General features: G+C 39.8%; 1 protein-coding gene across 1 annotated transcript; it reads right to left on the bottom strand.

Moving 5' to 3' along the window:
• Window positions 1-418: 418 nt before the first annotated feature.
• LOC138889770 (uncharacterized) lies at window positions 419-2213 on the bottom strand. Its single transcript, XM_070173106.1, has 2 exons — window positions 1699-2213; window positions 419-503 (listed from the first exon to the last, which is right to left on the bottom strand). The coding sequence occupies exons 1-2, from the start codon at window positions 2211-2213 to the stop codon at window positions 419-421; spliced, it is 600 nt and encodes a 199-aa protein (XP_070029207.1).
• Between the last annotated feature and the right edge of the window lie 15567 nt (window positions 2214-17780).

The raw sequence follows: 17780 nt of genomic DNA, 5'->3' as shown, positions 1-17780 counted from the left end.
AGAGGAATTCGCCAAGTTTGGCATATCAGTCCCAAAGTAACCTTGGCATGACATTTAGGCATTTAGCACATAGATCATGTTCTCCACACATCCTCCATTTACAAAGAATAACACATTAAACATATGAAGAAGTACCTACCACATACATATTCACAACAATAATTCACTTAACACAACAAGTACTGAATCAATCACGTTTCGAACTTACAACATTTACACGGGAACCATGGAAGCTCAATTTCTAAGAGACGGGATTTTAGCCATACATACCTCAAAGAGCTTTTCCTTAAGTTACTACAACGTTCCGTAAATTCTAGCAATGCCCATCTACTTCGAGACATAACAAAATTGAACACATATTAGGAAGATATTCATAATTCTAGCTCATTTGAGCATTTTATCAAATACCATATGAGCGTTAAATCTTTATGGTGCTTTTGTAGAGGATTTCATCAACCCACAACCCATACTTTTCCATTTTTAGCTCAAGCATGTTCCTACACCTTTTCACAACACATGCAAACAAGATAACAATCCAATACCCACAAACTTTCTTGATAAATACCCGCCTTTAGCTAAAATTCAAAATTAAGGGTTAGGGTGTAGAATCTTACCTCTTTGATGAAGAACTTGAAGGATTTCTTGTTGGATTTCAGGGCTTGAACAAGATTTTTTTATGAACAAGGCACTTGAGCTTCTTCCTCTCTCTAGATATGCTCTCCCCTCTCTCTAAAAGCTCCAGAAATCCCCAAAATAATGAACCCCAAATGAGTTAAATGAAATGGGGTTCGGGTCTTAAAGAAAAACCGTTTTTGTATAGCCGCGGCGTGTGGGGCACCGCGGGGTGCTGGGCGTCTGTTCAAAATATGTTTGGAATTGAAATTTCGGACCATTCTTGAATTCCTACAGGCGCGGCGCATGGGGCACCGCGGTAGTGTAAAATTCTGCGCTGCTTTGGTAATTTGGTCATAACTTCTGGTAGGAGTGTTTAAATGATGAACGGTTTGAAGCGTTGGAAACTAGACTCAATGACCTTTGATTTGATAGGTTGTGCATCGCACAAAACCTTATATAAATAGAGATATACTTGTCCAAAGTGAGGTCTTGTGCGTACTCATTTACAACTTTAGTCTATTTGGTAATTTTCCAACTTGTCTTAGACTTAGGCTTCTCCTTAGACCTCAAATCAATTATAATAAGACTCATACACTTATTACCTTATCCAAATGATATCCATAATATCATTAATCCTCATTTGCATGCAAGATAAAATAATTAGCCTACCTTGGCACCACGAAATCTTAAATTACTAAGCAAAATTTTCTGGGGCTTTACATTCTCCCTCGCTTAAGATCATTCGTCCTCGAATGAGGATCAAGGTTCATTAATTATCCATCCTTATGTAACTTCTACTTTTTCACATTATGAAATATATCAACAGCCCGGAATTTGGCTAACTCCTTAAATTTCCGAAAATTTCGCCAGAGTTTCCTTTGTAACTAGGACTATCTACTTGTCAGAGGGCCCCAGATACATATCCTAGCAGCATATACATGTTCCATAGACATAACATAACTTGTACAACACCAACCATGGCCGCATATGCAACATATATAACCAAAATGGAATAGTTTAACATAGATCAAATCAAAAGATAAGAGTTCATAGGAACCAAATGCATGAAAGCTATTACATAACCATTCAAACAAATATGGGTACTTCTTTCTCATTTCTTCCTCGGCTTCCCAAATGGATTCCTCAACCTGCTGGTTCCGCCATAACACTTTTACAGAGGCAATTTCCTTATTTCTTAATTTCTGAACTTGCCTATCAAGAATGACAACTGGAATTTCTTCATAAGATAGTTCTTCATTAACCTCAATAGCTTCAATTGGTACAATAGCGGACGGATCTCCCACTACCTTCTTCAACATAGACACGTAGAAGACCGGATGTACCAATGACATCTCGGGTGACAGCTCGAGCTTGTATGCCACCTGATCAATCCTCTGAATAATTCTGTACGGTTCGACATACCTCGGACTTAATTTTCCTTTCTTCCCGAATCGCATGATGCCCTTCATGGGGGAAACCTTCAAAAATACCCAATCATCTTCTTTGAACTCCAAATCTCTGCGACGGATGTCCAAATAAGACTTTTGGCAACTCTGAGCAGTTTTCAACCTCTCCTTAATAATCTTGACTTTCTCCATGGCCTGATACACGAGGTCCGACCCTATCAATTCTGCTTCTCCAACCTCGAACCACCCAATGGGAGACCTGCATCTCCTACCATACAATGCCTCGAATGGTGCCATCTGGATACTAGCATGGAAGTTGTTGTTGTAAGCAAATTCTATGAGTGGCAAACAGTCATCCCAACTACCTTTGAAATCAAGAGTACAAGAACGCAACATGTCCTCAAGCGTCTAAATAGTACACTCTGCTTGCCCGTCAGTTTGAGGATGGAAATTTGTGTTGAGATTTACCAGCGTGCCCAAGCCCTGCTGAAATTTCTTCCAAAAGTTGGCTGTGAATTGAGCCCCTCGATCTGAAATGATTGAGACTGGAGTGTCATGCAACCTGACTATTTCTTTGATATACAATTGAGTATACTGTTCCACTGTGTTGGTAGATTTAACTAGCAAGAAGTGTGCTGATTTCGTGAGCCAATCCACGATCACCCAAATTGAGTCGAACTTGCGCGGAGTGCGCGAAAACCCTACCATAAAATCCATGTTGATCATATCCCATTTCCACATTGGAATTTCTATGCTTTGAGCCAATCCACCAGGTCTTTGATGTTCGGCCTTCACTTGCTGACAGTTCAGACATCTAGTCACAAAGTCCGCCACATCTCTTTTCATGTCATTCCACAATAAACTTCCCTGAGATCATGATACATTTTCGTAGAACCTGGATGCACGGAATACCTGGAAGTGTGAGCTTCTGCCATGATCCTTTCCCGAAGACCGTCAATATCTGGAACACATAGGCGGCCTTGGTACCGTAGGGTACCATCATCCATGCCAAGGGAAAAGTAGTGGTCTTGTGTTTATGAATCCCCTCTTTCAGCTGTGCTAACAATGGATCGTTGAATTGCTTCTCTTTCACTTCCATCACAAGAGATGATTCAGCCCTATTCTGCACAATCACTCCTCCTTCATTAGAGGCCGCCAGGCGAACTCCCAAACTAGCCAACTGGTGAACCTCCCTGGCCAACGGCCTCTGATATGCCTCCAAATGAGCCAAGCTCATTAGCCTTTCCCGGGTGATAGAGAATATCAATGTCATAGTCCTTAAGTAAAAGAGCATCCGCTACAACATTAGCCTTTCCCGGGTGATAGAGAATATCAATGTCATAGTCCTTGAGTAACTCTAGCCATCTTCTTTGTCTCAGATTCAACTCCTTCTGCTTGAAAATATATTGAAGGCTCTGGTGGTCCGTAAATACATCCACATACACCCCATACAAATAATGTCGCCAAATCTTTTGTGCAAATACCACTACCGCAAGCTCTAAGTCATGGGTTGGATAGTTCTTTTCATGCTTCTTAAGTTGCCTAGAAGCGTAGGCTATAACCTTGCCGTGTTGCATTAACACACACCCAAGCCCGATCCTTGAAGCGTCGCAATACACCACAAATCCCTCTGTACCATCTGGCAGGGTTAATACCGACGCTGTAGTTAGTCTTGATTTCAATTCTTGGAAACTCCTTTCACAAGCATCGGACCATTGGAATTTAATTGCTTTCTGGGTCAATTTAGTTAATGGAGAGGCAAGAGTAGAAAACCCCTCCACAAATCTCCTGTAGTACCCAGCCAAACCCAAGAAACTACAAATCTCTGTTGGAGTGATAGGTTTTGGCCAATTCCTCACTGCTGCAATCTTTTGAGGATCAACCATAATTCCTTCCTTAGAGACGACATGACCCAAGAACATGACGGATTCAAGCCAGAATTCGCATTTCAAAAATTTTGCATACAATTGATGTTGCTGAAGAGTCTGCAAAACTGCCCTAAGATGGTTAGCATGATCTTCTCGACTTTGAGAATATACAATAATATCGTCAATGAATACTATCACAAAGGAGTCTAGAAAAGGCTTGAAGACTCGATTCATAAGATCCATGAAAGCTGCCGGGGCATTTGTTAGCCCAAAAGACATCACCATAAATTCAAAGTGCCCATACCGAGTCCTGAAAGCTATTCTTGGAATATCCTGTTCCCTTATCTTCAATTGATGATACCCAGACCGCAAGTCAATTTTTGAGAAACACGTAGCACCTTGCAATTGATCAAAGAAGTCATCTATCCTTGGTAGAGGATATTTATTTTTGATTGTGACCTTGTTGAGTTGCCGGTAGTCAATACACATCCGTATCGACCCATCTTTATTCCTTACAAACAATACCGGTGCACCCCATGGTGACACACTCGGCCGGATGAAACCCTTTTCTAGCAAATCCTTTAATTGTTCCTTTAGCTCTTTCAATTCTGCCGGTGCCATTCTGTAAGGTGGAATTGATATAGGCTCCGTGCCTAGCATCACATCGATCCCAAAATCAATCTCCCCGTCTGGAGGAATTCCAGGGAGTTCATCTAGGAAGACATCCGGAAACTCATTCACAACTGGCACAGACTCAAGGATAGGCGCCTCGGCATTGGTGTCCACAACCCGAACTAAATGATAGATACACCCCTTCTTGATTATCTTCGCGGCCGTAAGGTAAGAAATAACCTGACCTTTTGGCACTACATTATCTCCCTTCCACTCAACAATGGGCTAATTAGGAAATTCAAGCCTTATGGTTCTAGTCCAACAATCAAGTTTGGAAAAGCATGAATAAAGCCAATCCATTCCCATTATTACATCAAAATCGACCATCCCTAATTCAATAAGATCGGCCATGGTATCCCTACCCTGTATCGTAACAACACAACCTCTATAAACTCGAGCAGCCGTGATAGACTCACCCACCAGAGTAGACACCGAAAATGGCTCATGAAGCTGATCCGGTTCTATCCCAAATTCCATAGTAACAAAAGGGGTAACATAGGACAAGGTGGAACCGGGGTCAATAAGTGCATACACATCATGAGATTGGACAGTCAGAATACCCGTAACAATATCTAGAGAAGCCTCTGCAGTCTGGCGAACACTCATAGAATAAAACCGGCTGGGTCCTCCTGAACTCTACGCATCACCCCTAGCTACACCACGCCCTGCGGGTGCTGGGGCACCTCGAGCTGGAGAGGGGGCTGAGGATGTAGCAGCTGCTGGACTGGATGATTGTGCTGTGCCCCTACCCACTCCCTGGTGGGATGTATGACAATGCCTCTGAATGTGGCCCCTTATCCTGCATCCATAACATACGGTAACTCCAAGTAGCAAACCCCTGAGTGCATCTTCCCGCACTTGGGGCACAGAGACCTCTGCTACTACTGGGATCTCTCTCCTGACTGACCCCACTGATAGGATCCTCTGTTGCCCTTATTGGGCCTGAAACGATTCCACTGCTGCTGCTGGCTGGGCCCTGATGGTGGTGCACTGGCTGAAGACTGTGCAACAGATTGGGACGGCCCTGATGATCCTCCCCTGAAAGCTGATCTTCCCCCACCGAATGACTCACCCATGTTGCCCATAGATCGGGTCCTTCTGTTACCCTCTCTCTCCATTCTGTTCTTCAATTTACGATTCTCTATAGCCTGAGCAAATGCCACCATCTTCCCATAATTCATGTCAGAATTCAATGCAGTTGTAGAAGCCTCATTAATAGTTAAAGGATTGAGACCCTAAACAAACCGATGCACCCTAGCCCCCATTGTGGGCAACATATGAATAGCATATTTAGACACGCGAGCAAACTCCATATGGTATTACCATACACTTCTACGACCCTACTTCAAATTCTCAAACTCTATTGCATGGGCTGCCCTTGTCTCCGTAGGCAGGAAATGATCTATAAAGGCATCAGCAAACTTGCTCCACCTCGCCAGAGGGCTCCTCTCCTCACGGGAATCTTCCTACAACTCAAACCATGAATAGGCCACCCCTTTCAAACGGTAGGCAGCCAACTCTACTCCCTCTATCTCAGTTGCACGCATAACCCTGAGGGTCTTGTGCATCTCATCAATAAACTGAGGGTCTTCTTCTGGATTGGCACCCGTAAATACTGGAGGGTCTAACTGAAGAAATCTATTCACCCTAGAACTGGTGGAATCCCCTTGCTGGCTGGATGAACTAGGCGCAACATTTGACCTCCGGGCCTGAGAGGCCACTAGCTGGGTCAACATTTGAATAGCTCCCCTAAGATCCCCATTAGAAATACCAGAACCAGAAGTTGGGGTTGGAGGTGGAATAGGAGTATCAATGGGAGGGATAGTAGTGTCCTCCGTAGGTGTAGGAACTGGGGTAGTTTGCTCTGGAATAGAAGAACTAGGCAGGGTGATAGCAGGGCAACTACCCTCACCCGCAGTGTCAAGCAATGAATCATCAGCCACTCCTGAGGTGGCATTGGCTTCTTGTCCAGTTCTCGCTTTCTTCTTAGGTGCCATTTACTGAAAGATAGGACAATGCACTAATTAGAGAGGGAATAGTTTCATAACAAGTTGTACCACACGATCCAGAATATCAAAGAAGGTTGTTATTCCTAAATGCCCAAGTAGCCTCCAACTTATAGATGTGGTCGACTACACACCGATAAGAAGGACTCTACTAGACACGACTCCAAGACATCCTAGGACACTTTAAAACCTTAGGCTTTGATACCAAGTTTGTCACGCCCCAAATCTCGGGAGGCGCGACCGACGCTCAATCGAGTGAACCCAACTGAGCAAGCCTTATCAACACTTCCTACCCATCTCAATAAGAATAAGGAAACCATGCTTTCATTTATTTAGACAATAGGAAAGATAGTACATTCAACACGCTTAGTTCATTTTATATCACAACCTTAACCCGTCGTTAAGTTTCCAAGATCCCATACAATTTCCCTTTAGAGAAGCGAGAGATAGAATTAAAACATAGTTCATAGACCCATCCAACACCCGTACATAACCCACACATATGTCTACGGAGCCTCTAAGGATGCAAAAGACAAGTATGACAATGCCGGCGATAAGGCCCCGGCTATACCTCAAAAGTGGATATCTATAGCAAAAGATGTACAACATAACCCCCTTGAAGGAGAAAGGGGCTCACCAAAACTTTGAGAGGAGGATGCTCCGCTACGCGCAATCAGCACTATCCGTTATGGAGCCACCCACATTCATAAAAAAGAATGTAGCGTCCCCAGCAAAAGGGACGTTAGTGCCATCGAATAACACTAGTATGTATAACTAAACACCATCTAGTTAGAAAGAACTTTCATACAAGAATGAAGAGGAAATCATAAAGACAACAAAGTTTCAAATAAGCACCATGCCAACAATATAACGAGGTTCACATGATTTTCACATAGTTTCTGAAATTTTAGATTGGAGCTTCCTACACTGTTGCATTATTATCCACTTTGCCACTGTTTCTTTGAGCGGAGTCCGATCACGGCCCGATCGGCTAAGCTGTCTCCCGGAGACGTTACCATTATTTCTTTCACACTTTCAGTTTCAATCATTAATTTATTACCGCCATGTGTATATATCATGGCGTCCGATCACGGCCCGATCGGCAAAGCCGCCTCCCCGAGACATTACTATTTTCCATTATTCCTCTCACTCCAATCTTTGGTTACACATGTATTAGTTTACTGGCACTTGGGGCCACAATATCCACATTCCATAATTCACATTTCACATTGTTCCCATTTTCAACATTTACTTTGCCACTTAAGATCGTAGGCGCATACAAAGGCAATTTTAATCATAAGCATAGAGAGGAATTCGTCAAGTTTGGCATATTAGTCCCAAAGTAACCTTGGCATGACATTTAGGCATTTAACACATAGATCATGTTCTCCACACATCCTCCATTTACAAAGAATAACACATTAAACATATGAAGAAGTACCTAGAACATACATTTTCACAACAATAATTCACTTAACACAACAAGTACTGCATCAATCACGTTTCAAACTTACAACATTTACACGGGCACCTGGAAGCTCAATTTCTAAGAGACGAGGTTTTAGCCATACATACCTCAAAGAGCTTTTCCTTAAGTTACTACAACGTTTCGTAAATTCTAGCAATGCCCATCTACTTCGAGACATAACAAAATTGAAAACAAATTAGGAAGATATTCATAATTCTAACTCATTTGAGCATTTTATCAAACACCATATGAGCGTTAAATCTTTATGGTCCTTTTATAGATGATTTCATTAACCCATAACCCATACTTTTCCATTTTTAGCTCAACCATGTTCCTACACCTTTTGACAACACATGCAAACAAGATAACAACTCCAATACCCACAAACTTTCTTGATAAATACCCGCCTTTAGCTAAAATTCGAAATTAAGGGTTAGGGTGTAGAATCTTACCTCTTTGATGAAGAACTTGAAGGATTTCTTGTTGGATTTTAGGGCTTGAACAAGAGTTTTTTATGAACAAGGCACTTGAGCTTCTTCCTCTCTCTAGATATACTCTCCCCTCTCTCTAAATGCTCCAGAAATCCCCAAAATAATGAACCCCAAATGAGTTAAATGAAATGGGGTTCGGGTCTTAAAAAAACCATTTTGTACAGCCGCAGCACGTGGGGTGCCGCGGGGTGCGGGGCGTCTGTTCAAAATATGTCTGAAATTGAAATTTTAGGCCATTCTGGAATTCCTACAGGCGCGGCACATGGGGCGCCGTGGTAGTGCAAAATTCTACGCTACTTTGGTAATTTGGTGATAACTTCTGGTTGGAGTGTCCGAATGACGAACGGTTTGAAGCATCGGAAACTAGACTCAATGTACTTTCATTTGACAGGTTGTGAATCGCACAACACCTTATATAAATAGAGATATACTTATCCAAAGTGAGGTCTTGTGCATACTCATTTACGACTTTAGTCTATTTGGTAATTTTCCAACTTGTCTTAGACTTAGGCTTCTCCTTAGACCCCAAATCAATTATAATAAGACTTATACACTTATTACCATATCCAAATGATATCCATAATATCATTAATCCTCATTTGCATGCAAGATAAAGTAATTAGCCTACCTTGGCACCACAAAATCTTAAATTACTAAGCAAAATTTTTTGGGGCTTTACATAGTTGCGATCGCGATGAAGGTAGAATTGGTCAACTTGAGTTTGTGCTTCGCGAATGCGAGGCTTTAACCACATTCGTGAAGAAGGGTTTTGATGCTTGGGCAGAATGTTTAAATAGCCATTGTCCGCGATTTTGGGGCTAAATGTCACCATTTTTGGGTGATTTTGTAGTTTTTGGAGAGGATTTGAAGAGGGATTCAAGAGATAACACCTGGAGGTAAGAATTTTGAACTCAATACTCATCCTATGCTGATTCTTACTTGTTTAATCATGAAATATGTGGAAATTAAATCCTAAAATTGGGGAATTAGGGCTTGAATTTGGAGAGTGTAACTTGGGAATTTGAGGGAGCAATTGAGGTCCGATTGTGATGTTCTTGGTATGTATAGACTCGTGAGAGGATGAGGATTCTATTGATGTGACTTTTATCCGATTCTGAGATGTGGGCCCGGGGGACGGGTTTGAGCAATTTCGGGATTTTTGATGTAAATTGGATATCTTCGAGTGAGCTTTGTTCCCCTAGCATATTTTAATAGTTATGTGCTGATTGTGGCTAGATTTGGAGCATCTAGAGGTCGATTTGTGAGGGAAAAGGCATCACGGGCTAGAATTTGGACCAGATCGAAGTGAGTAATAATTTTAAATATTGTCCTGAGGGTATGAAACCTCGGATTGCACATCGTTGTGCTATATGGAGGTGACACACATGCTAGATAACGGGCGTGGGGTCGTGCACTGTTGGGGATTGTTACTTAGTCCATCCCGAATGATTTTTTTACCGCGTATTTGACTGAAAACTGTTTGCTATCATCATGTTTTGGGCTGAATGCCATATTTCGGCCTTGTGGCAACTATTTGAACCCTTAGGGGATTTTTATTGATGTTTCCTCACCGTTTTGACTTTATACTTGAACTTAGTCATGCTATATTCTACTGTTTTCAAAACTCAGCCATGTTTACTCTGTTAACACATTATATGATATTTTAAATGATATTTTGGGCTGAGCATCATGTTTTACTGTTGCCCGAGTGGCTTATGAGATTTTGACTGAATAAGGTTGAGGGCCTGTATTGTGAGGATACTTTTGGGACGGGCTGCACGCTACAGCAGTGATACACTGATTATGATTATGAGGCCGAGGACTTGAGATTTGTATGCCACGAGGTGGCTTGTTGATATGAGGCCGAGAGCCTAGTGATGATGCCACAAGATGGCTTGATATTGCACTTGGGCCGTAAGGGGACCCTCCAGGAGTTTGCACACCCTCAGTGAGCGCGGGTACCCATTGTGATGTGAGATACAGCCCGAGGGGCTGGTGTTGTTCCATATTGTTGCCCAAGGGGCTGTTTCTGTTGGTATTGGTGCTCGAGGGGCGAATTTTCTGCACTTATCAGTTCTAGTTGCTTTGCATTTAATTGCTTAATTGTTAAAAAGGTATTTTAAAAAAGTTTAAACTGAGCTAAGATGATTCAAAAGATTTTACAACTTCATTGCTTTCTTACTGGTTTTATATTGCTTCTATACAGCATGTTGATGTGTTTTACGTGATTTCTTATCGCTTAGTCTTTATTTATTATTATTACTCATTGAGTCAGAGTACCTACATTTCTCCCTGCACCTTGTGTGAAGATTCAGGTATTTCTACCCAGTAGTGGGTATTGGTTGATTAGAGGCAGAGTCATTGGAGTTTAGCAAGGTAGCTGCCCAACATCCGCATCACTGCTTTTCTCCCTCTTGATGTCATAGATTGTATTTAGTATATTTCTAGAATTTCTATTATATTTTTAGACCTTAGTAGATGCTCGTGACTTGTGACACCCCGATGTCGGGCTGTATCTATTTCTGCACTATTCTTTTAAACTTACATTATGCTATATCTGATTAATTAAAAAGGCTTAAATTGACTTATTAAAATTGTTGAAATGAATTTAGGGATTGTGTCGACTGGCCTTGTCTTCACGAGAGGCGCCATCACGACTGGGTCCGGTTTGGGGTCGTGACATATACGATATGAACGGTCATGAGGTAAATGAAATCCGTATTTATGTTTCCTTTGTATGCAAATCAAAAATATTTTTCCCCTTATTTGGGATGAGATTGATGATAGAAAAGAATGATATCTCACATGAGACGGCCTAGATGATCGGATCGTGATCGGCCGCCATGCCGCACACATGGTGGTGACTGTATTGGAATTTGTAATTGAAATTGTGATTGTGGTTTATGTCTCACATGAGACGGCCTAGCCGATCAGGTCGTGATCGGACGCTATGTCGCTCACATGGTGGTGATTGTGCTGGAAATTATAATTGAAATTATGATTGTGGTTGATGTCTTCAAATAATATGGCCTAGCCAATCGGGTCGTGATCGGACTCCGTGCTAGATTCATGGTGGTACATTTTCACAAAGATTGTGATTGTGGTTGATGTCTTCAAATAAGACGGCCTAGCCGATGGGGTCGTGATCGGAATCCGTGCTAAATTCACGGTGGTATTGTGAGGTTGGTTATGATATGTATATTGTGAACAATAGTATTGTGAATAGTTGTATTATGAACTGTGGTGAATTGGTACTATAGATCTTCTAACCAAAAATAATATTATCTTCATATTCGATTATCATCATATTAGATTATCATCTTCATCGCCTTATTTTCGTATTTTGATTTTTTTTTAATGTTTTAACGTGACCTTTGGATATCATTGTTTATTGCTTGTTGTTTACATGGTTGTCCCTTTCTTATATTGGCATTCTATTTGAAAAAGGGTATTTAGTCATACATACTAGTGCTATTCGACGGTACTAAAGTCCCTTTTGTTGGGGGCGCTGCATCTTTAATGGATGCAGGTGGTTCCGCAGTAGGCGCCATTGATCAGTGATAGCGGTACACTCTCTTCCCAGCTGAATTGGTGAGGCCCACTTCATTTCGAGGTCATGTATCTTTTGTTCCTTATATAGTGTGTTTGAGATATAGCCGGGGCCTTATTGCCGGCACTATTATAGTTCTCTGTTATATCTGTTAGGGGCTCCGTAGACATAGTGTGGGTTGTGTATTGTTATTGAGAAAGTCAAATTGTCATGATGTATTTGAATCACTTGTTCCACGTCCGTTATGAAAGTGTATGTATTTTGAGACTTAAAACTAGAGTAAATAATAGAATGGAAATTGGGGTTGTTAATGAAATCCCCTCAGTGTTTAATTAATGAGATATATTTTCTCTTTATTCATTGATAAATTTGGGTATAAGGAAATCTAATAGGCGCTTGACCGGTTCACTCGGGTGAGCGCCAGTTGCGCTCCCCGAGTTCGGGGTGTGACAAGAATAGCCACCGGCTCCTCCTCATAAGTCAAATCCTTGTCCAACCGGACAGATTTGAAACTAGCACATGGGACAGATCACCGTGATACTTCTAGAGCATGGACACATAGAACACCACGTGAACTGCTGAAAAACTAGGTGGCAATGTGAGCTTGTAAGCTACCTTACCCACTCTCTAAAGAATCTCAAAAGGTCCGATATACCTAGGGTTTAACTTGTCCTTCTTTCCGAACCTCATCACACCCTTCATGGGTGAAACCCGGAGTAATACCCTCTCCATGACCATGAATGCAATATCACGAACTCTACGATTGGCATAACTGTTTTGCCTGGACTAAGCTGTGCGAAGTCGATCGGCAACTGCTCCTTCAATTCTTTCAACTCTGGCGAGGCTATACGGTAAGGTAGAATGGAAATGGGCTGAGTACCCGGAGCCAAATCAATGCAGAAGTCAATATCCCAGTCGGGTGGCATCCCCGGCAGGTCTGTAGGAAACACCTCTGGAAACTCACGAGCAACTGGTACTGAATCCATGGAAGGAACCTCTATACTAGAGTCGCGAACATAAGCCAAATAAGCTAGACATCCCTTCTCGACCATATGCCAAGCCTTCACATAAGAGATAACCCTGCTGGTAGAATGACTAGGAGTCCCCCTCTACTCTAATCAAGGCAATCCCGAAAAATCTAAGGTCACCATCATGGTGTGACAGTCCAATATAGCGTGATAGGGTGACAGGCAATCCATACCCAAGATAACATCAAAATCTACCATATCGAGAAGTAGAAGATCTACACTAGTCTCAAGACTCCCAATGGTAACCATACACGAACGATAAACACGATCTACAATAATAACATCTCCTACAGGTGCAGACACATACACAGGAGCACTCGAAAAATCACGAGGCATTGTCACACCTCCTTTTTACACCCTGAGGGGGTATATAAAGGAGTTTTTCCAATTAAAGTGACATTAATCGAGATGAGATTAATTAATTTCAAAGTCGCCACTTGGAATAATTTAATTGGTATCCCAAGTCACCGGGTTATTTTAAATCCCAAATCGACGAAGTTTTTATTTTTTAAAGTCTGCGAACCAGAAATTCTAGATAAGGAATTCTGTTAACTCGGGAGAAGGTGTTAGGCATTCCCGGGCTCCGTGATTCTAGCACGGTCGCTTAGTGATTATTGCTTGGCTTAATTTGTCTAATTACTTATTTTATGACCTATGTGCCTTTAACTTTTACCACTTTTAATCACTTGAATTATTCGTAATTAAAGAATTGAGTTATGCGTACTTATACTCATTTCCTTCGGCGCATCAAAAATTATGTCACGTAAATGTGTCCACGATTAATAATGCTTTGTTTATTTTATTAAGAAAAGTTTGGTTGAAGTTGTGTGAACGCATCCCTCGATTTATTTTTAGAATTAAATTCGTAGTTATGTTACTCGAACGTATACATAATCGCAATACTAATCTAAATCGGGCCTAAAGTAAACTACGATTATTTAATGTTATTTTAATACTAAGTTAATATTTATATGAGGGCCACAGGTTATTTAGTGAAAGATGGCACACCTCAATTTTTAGAAGGCTTGTTTAATTAAGGTAATAAAAGGAGTTCTTACTTACAACTATTTTGGACTTAATGTCAAACTATTAATTATAGGTAGGGAAACATGAGGCAGGTATTTATTTATTTGAAAGAAACCGGGCCAGCAGTAGGCCCGATGTATTATTAAAGGTGATTACTAAAGGAAAATAAGGATGATACCCACTGGGCTCAAAATTGATCCCAAACGTAAGATGAAGGAGGGTGGGAACACAAGGAGCCTGTTGTGGCTTGGCAGCCCGATTTGGGCCATCGCCAGACCCAATCGTTTTAAAGACCAAGCTTTAAAGCCTGCTGAAGCTTAAATCACACCAGTTTATGTATACCAAACTTTACACAAATCCTAAATGAAATACCTGACATAATGAGCCTCAACTTATTATCATGTATTTTTATAATGACAAAACAAGATTGAACTTAAGGCTATTCATAATTTGCCTTAAACTCAGATATATGGTCATTTCATAAGTGCTGAAATTAGAGATAATTTAAAGCTAACTGTAAACATAACTACTTGAGTTTATAAATTGAATTATTTAACTACTGAATCAAGACTAATTATTCTGATGAAGTATCCAATCTGAAGAACAAGCACAATGCGGTATGGATTAGGCTCAAAATTGAGCCCTAAAAGTAGTAAGAGCCTAGAAACCACACAAAGGGTGATTTCGAACAAAGCTCCTTCACTTGGGCGAATATTAGGCCCAATGATTTCAATAAGGAAACATGTTAAGATCCTACTGGCCCTTAACCTTAGGTAAAACAAGCTTCACATTAAATGAAGACCAATATTACATCAATTCTGGAAAATCAACATACATAGGCAAACCTGCTATGAGTCTCACTTCACCATCATGTTATAACAATGCCAAATCATCATTGAATGGCTTACTAATCATCCTATTTTCGAATGTATATTTATTTTAACTATACTAGCATTCTAACAGTGAGATTAATCTTTTCAGCAATTAACTATTCACTTTTGAACATGTATAACATTTGAATAACATACTCTAACAATGAACTAAGTTGAATATCCGTACACTATATATTACAACAACAAATCCAAGATGCTTAAACACGGGGAAAGAGAACTATACAGCTAAGAAAGATATAAGATATCATAGGCAGACAAACAAGAAAAAATTACAAACAAGAAAAAATTAGAACTGAACACTCTTGGACATCTATTTTAACACCACAAATTTATGACTTCATCTTTGTCATTCAAGGGTTCCAAAAGTACCCGGGTACAACAAAGAGTAAGATGAGAAAAATCTCTGAGGGACAGTAGAAATCAACAAAGAACTTCAGCTAAAATAGCTAGCAGTATATAACAGCAAACACCAGCTCCACATTCAAACCACTTTTTTGACTTGTGAAAACAGAAATATCCCAGAATCCAACACCCAAAATGTCTTCAATATCAGAGTACCAGCTTAAGAATCTAACCAGAAAAAACTGAAGCTTTCAAATAACTTTTAAGGAATTTTCTCAGTGTTTTCAAAAACCTTATAGTGCAGAAAATGCTAATGATTGTCTGTATTCTTAGGGTTCTAAAAAATCTGATTGTGTTTTCAGAGATTTTTATGCTGAGAATAAGGCTGAATGCGTGTCCAAAATCAGAATGAGAGAACCTACATATGTATAGGCTGCCTAGAGAGGGTATATCTTGGGTATATTCCTTATCCTAAACCTCTAAAAATAGTACAATACATCTGTCCTTCTTATCCTAATTCAGCATCTTTTGTAACAGCTAGGATATCTGTACATTTCTAGGAAGTTTATGATTTCTTAGCCTAAGTGGAAATCCATTTTCACCCTTTAAGTTACTGCTTATTTCAGTTCTATCCTAAACTTTTCAGGTTCAATTGAGTCCCTAAAGTTTTTATTGGTTTCAAATTGTGACAAAACAAGGACAAGCATAGAAAAGATTGGGGATTTGAATCAAAGGTGTCTAAAAAGAACAAGTGGCTGCAATTAATCAGAAAAAACAGAGATATCTAACTAATTAATCCTAACAATACTGAATTCTAACATCTATGGTGTCTATAATTACACAGAATCACAAAGACTAAAAGACCTTGAACCAACTCGAAACTAACATGGAAGAAACCGTTACACCTAATTAATCTAACTCAATAAAACTCAAACATGCTTCAATCAATTTACTAAACAAGAACAAATAATTAAATTAAACAGTTGTGAAATAAAGAAAAAAAAATAAAAATCCTAAAATATGTAGCTAAAGGAAACAATTAACATAAAAACAAAATAATTAAAACAAGGTAAAAATAAATAGAAAAAAGAAATTACCTAAAATTGGATTCTATCTAAGAACAGTCGATTAATGGTGATTAAAGTTCATTTGACCAAACACTGATCAAGAGAAGAAGAAAGAAAAATTTAGGATTTTTCCGGAATCTGAGATTTAAAATTCAACCAGATTGGGGAGCTAAGGGTGATTTGGGGTTCAGATGGGGGCAAAGATTATAGGGTGTTAATTTGGGGCGATTTGGGACAGTTAGGTTTTTTGGGTCTGATTTCGATCTAAGATTCGATCAAATCGGCAAGAGTTCGAGGAAAGAAAATTAGAGATTTGGAATGAGAAGGTTATGGGGAGTATATGGTGTTGATTTGGGGACATTTGGAACGCTGGAACCGTTGTGAGGCGAATTCCGGTGGCTGTTGGCGGCAGAGACGATGGGGGAACCTAGGGCGGCTAGGGTTTGGCTCTTGGTTTAGGTTAGAGAGACTGAATGAGGTTTGGAATTAATCCCCTTTTCAATTAATCCCTTATTTCCTTCTCTTTTCCTTTTCCTTTTCTTTTTCTTTAATTAAAAATCTTAAAATTAAAATCCTAGATTATCTAAAAATGTGAAATTAAACTAATTACAAAAAATTATAAAAGCTACTTAATCCTAAATTAAAAGAGAAAAATGAATAACCCAAAAATAAAAAGAAAAAGTGTAAAAATGAAGCATTTTTTTGTGATTTTCATTTTATAAAATAAATAATTACTGATTAATCCTAAAAATGTAAAAATAAAGCCTAAATGCAATGCATGATATTTTTGGTATTTTTCATGATTTAAAATAAAATTAAACATGCACAGAAATGCAAACAATTAACAACAAAAATTCCTAAAAATGGCAAATAATAATAAGAATAATAAATCTATTTTCTTGGATTCTGTAGGAGTAATTCATATAGGGAAAAAATCACATGCTCACAGCTGCCTCTCTTTGCTCAGAACACACGAATGGTTTTTGGGCAAAGATAAAATGAGCAATTACGAGAGATTTTTGCCCGTTCGAAACTTCATGAGAAGCATCTTTTGAAAAATCCTGACCGAACTTTGCTTCGAAGGTTGCCTACATATCCTTGGCTATAAAGGAATTAGGTCAGTGTAGTTCTGAAAGTTTTGGTAGCTGGGACTACCGAGAAATAGTGATTTCGCTGATGTTTCTGCTTGCTGAGCTCCTTATTGTGAGCATGTGATTTTTGCCATACGAGAACTACTCCCAGAAAATTCAAAATAAAATAATTTTGTGTTGTTTGCAATTGCTGTGAATTTTGTGTTATTTTTTGTATTGGTTGCATTCGTTCGTGCCTGTTTATTTGTTAAATTAAG

Source organism: Nicotiana sylvestris, chromosome 4 (genome assembly GCF_000393655.2).
Source record: "Nicotiana sylvestris chromosome 4, ASM39365v2, whole genome shotgun sequence".
NCBI lineage: Eukaryota > Viridiplantae > Streptophyta > Magnoliopsida > Solanales > Solanaceae > Nicotiana > Nicotiana sylvestris.
The sequence above is the reverse complement of the archived record's forward strand: the minus strand, read 5'-3'. Positions and strand labels throughout refer to the sequence as shown.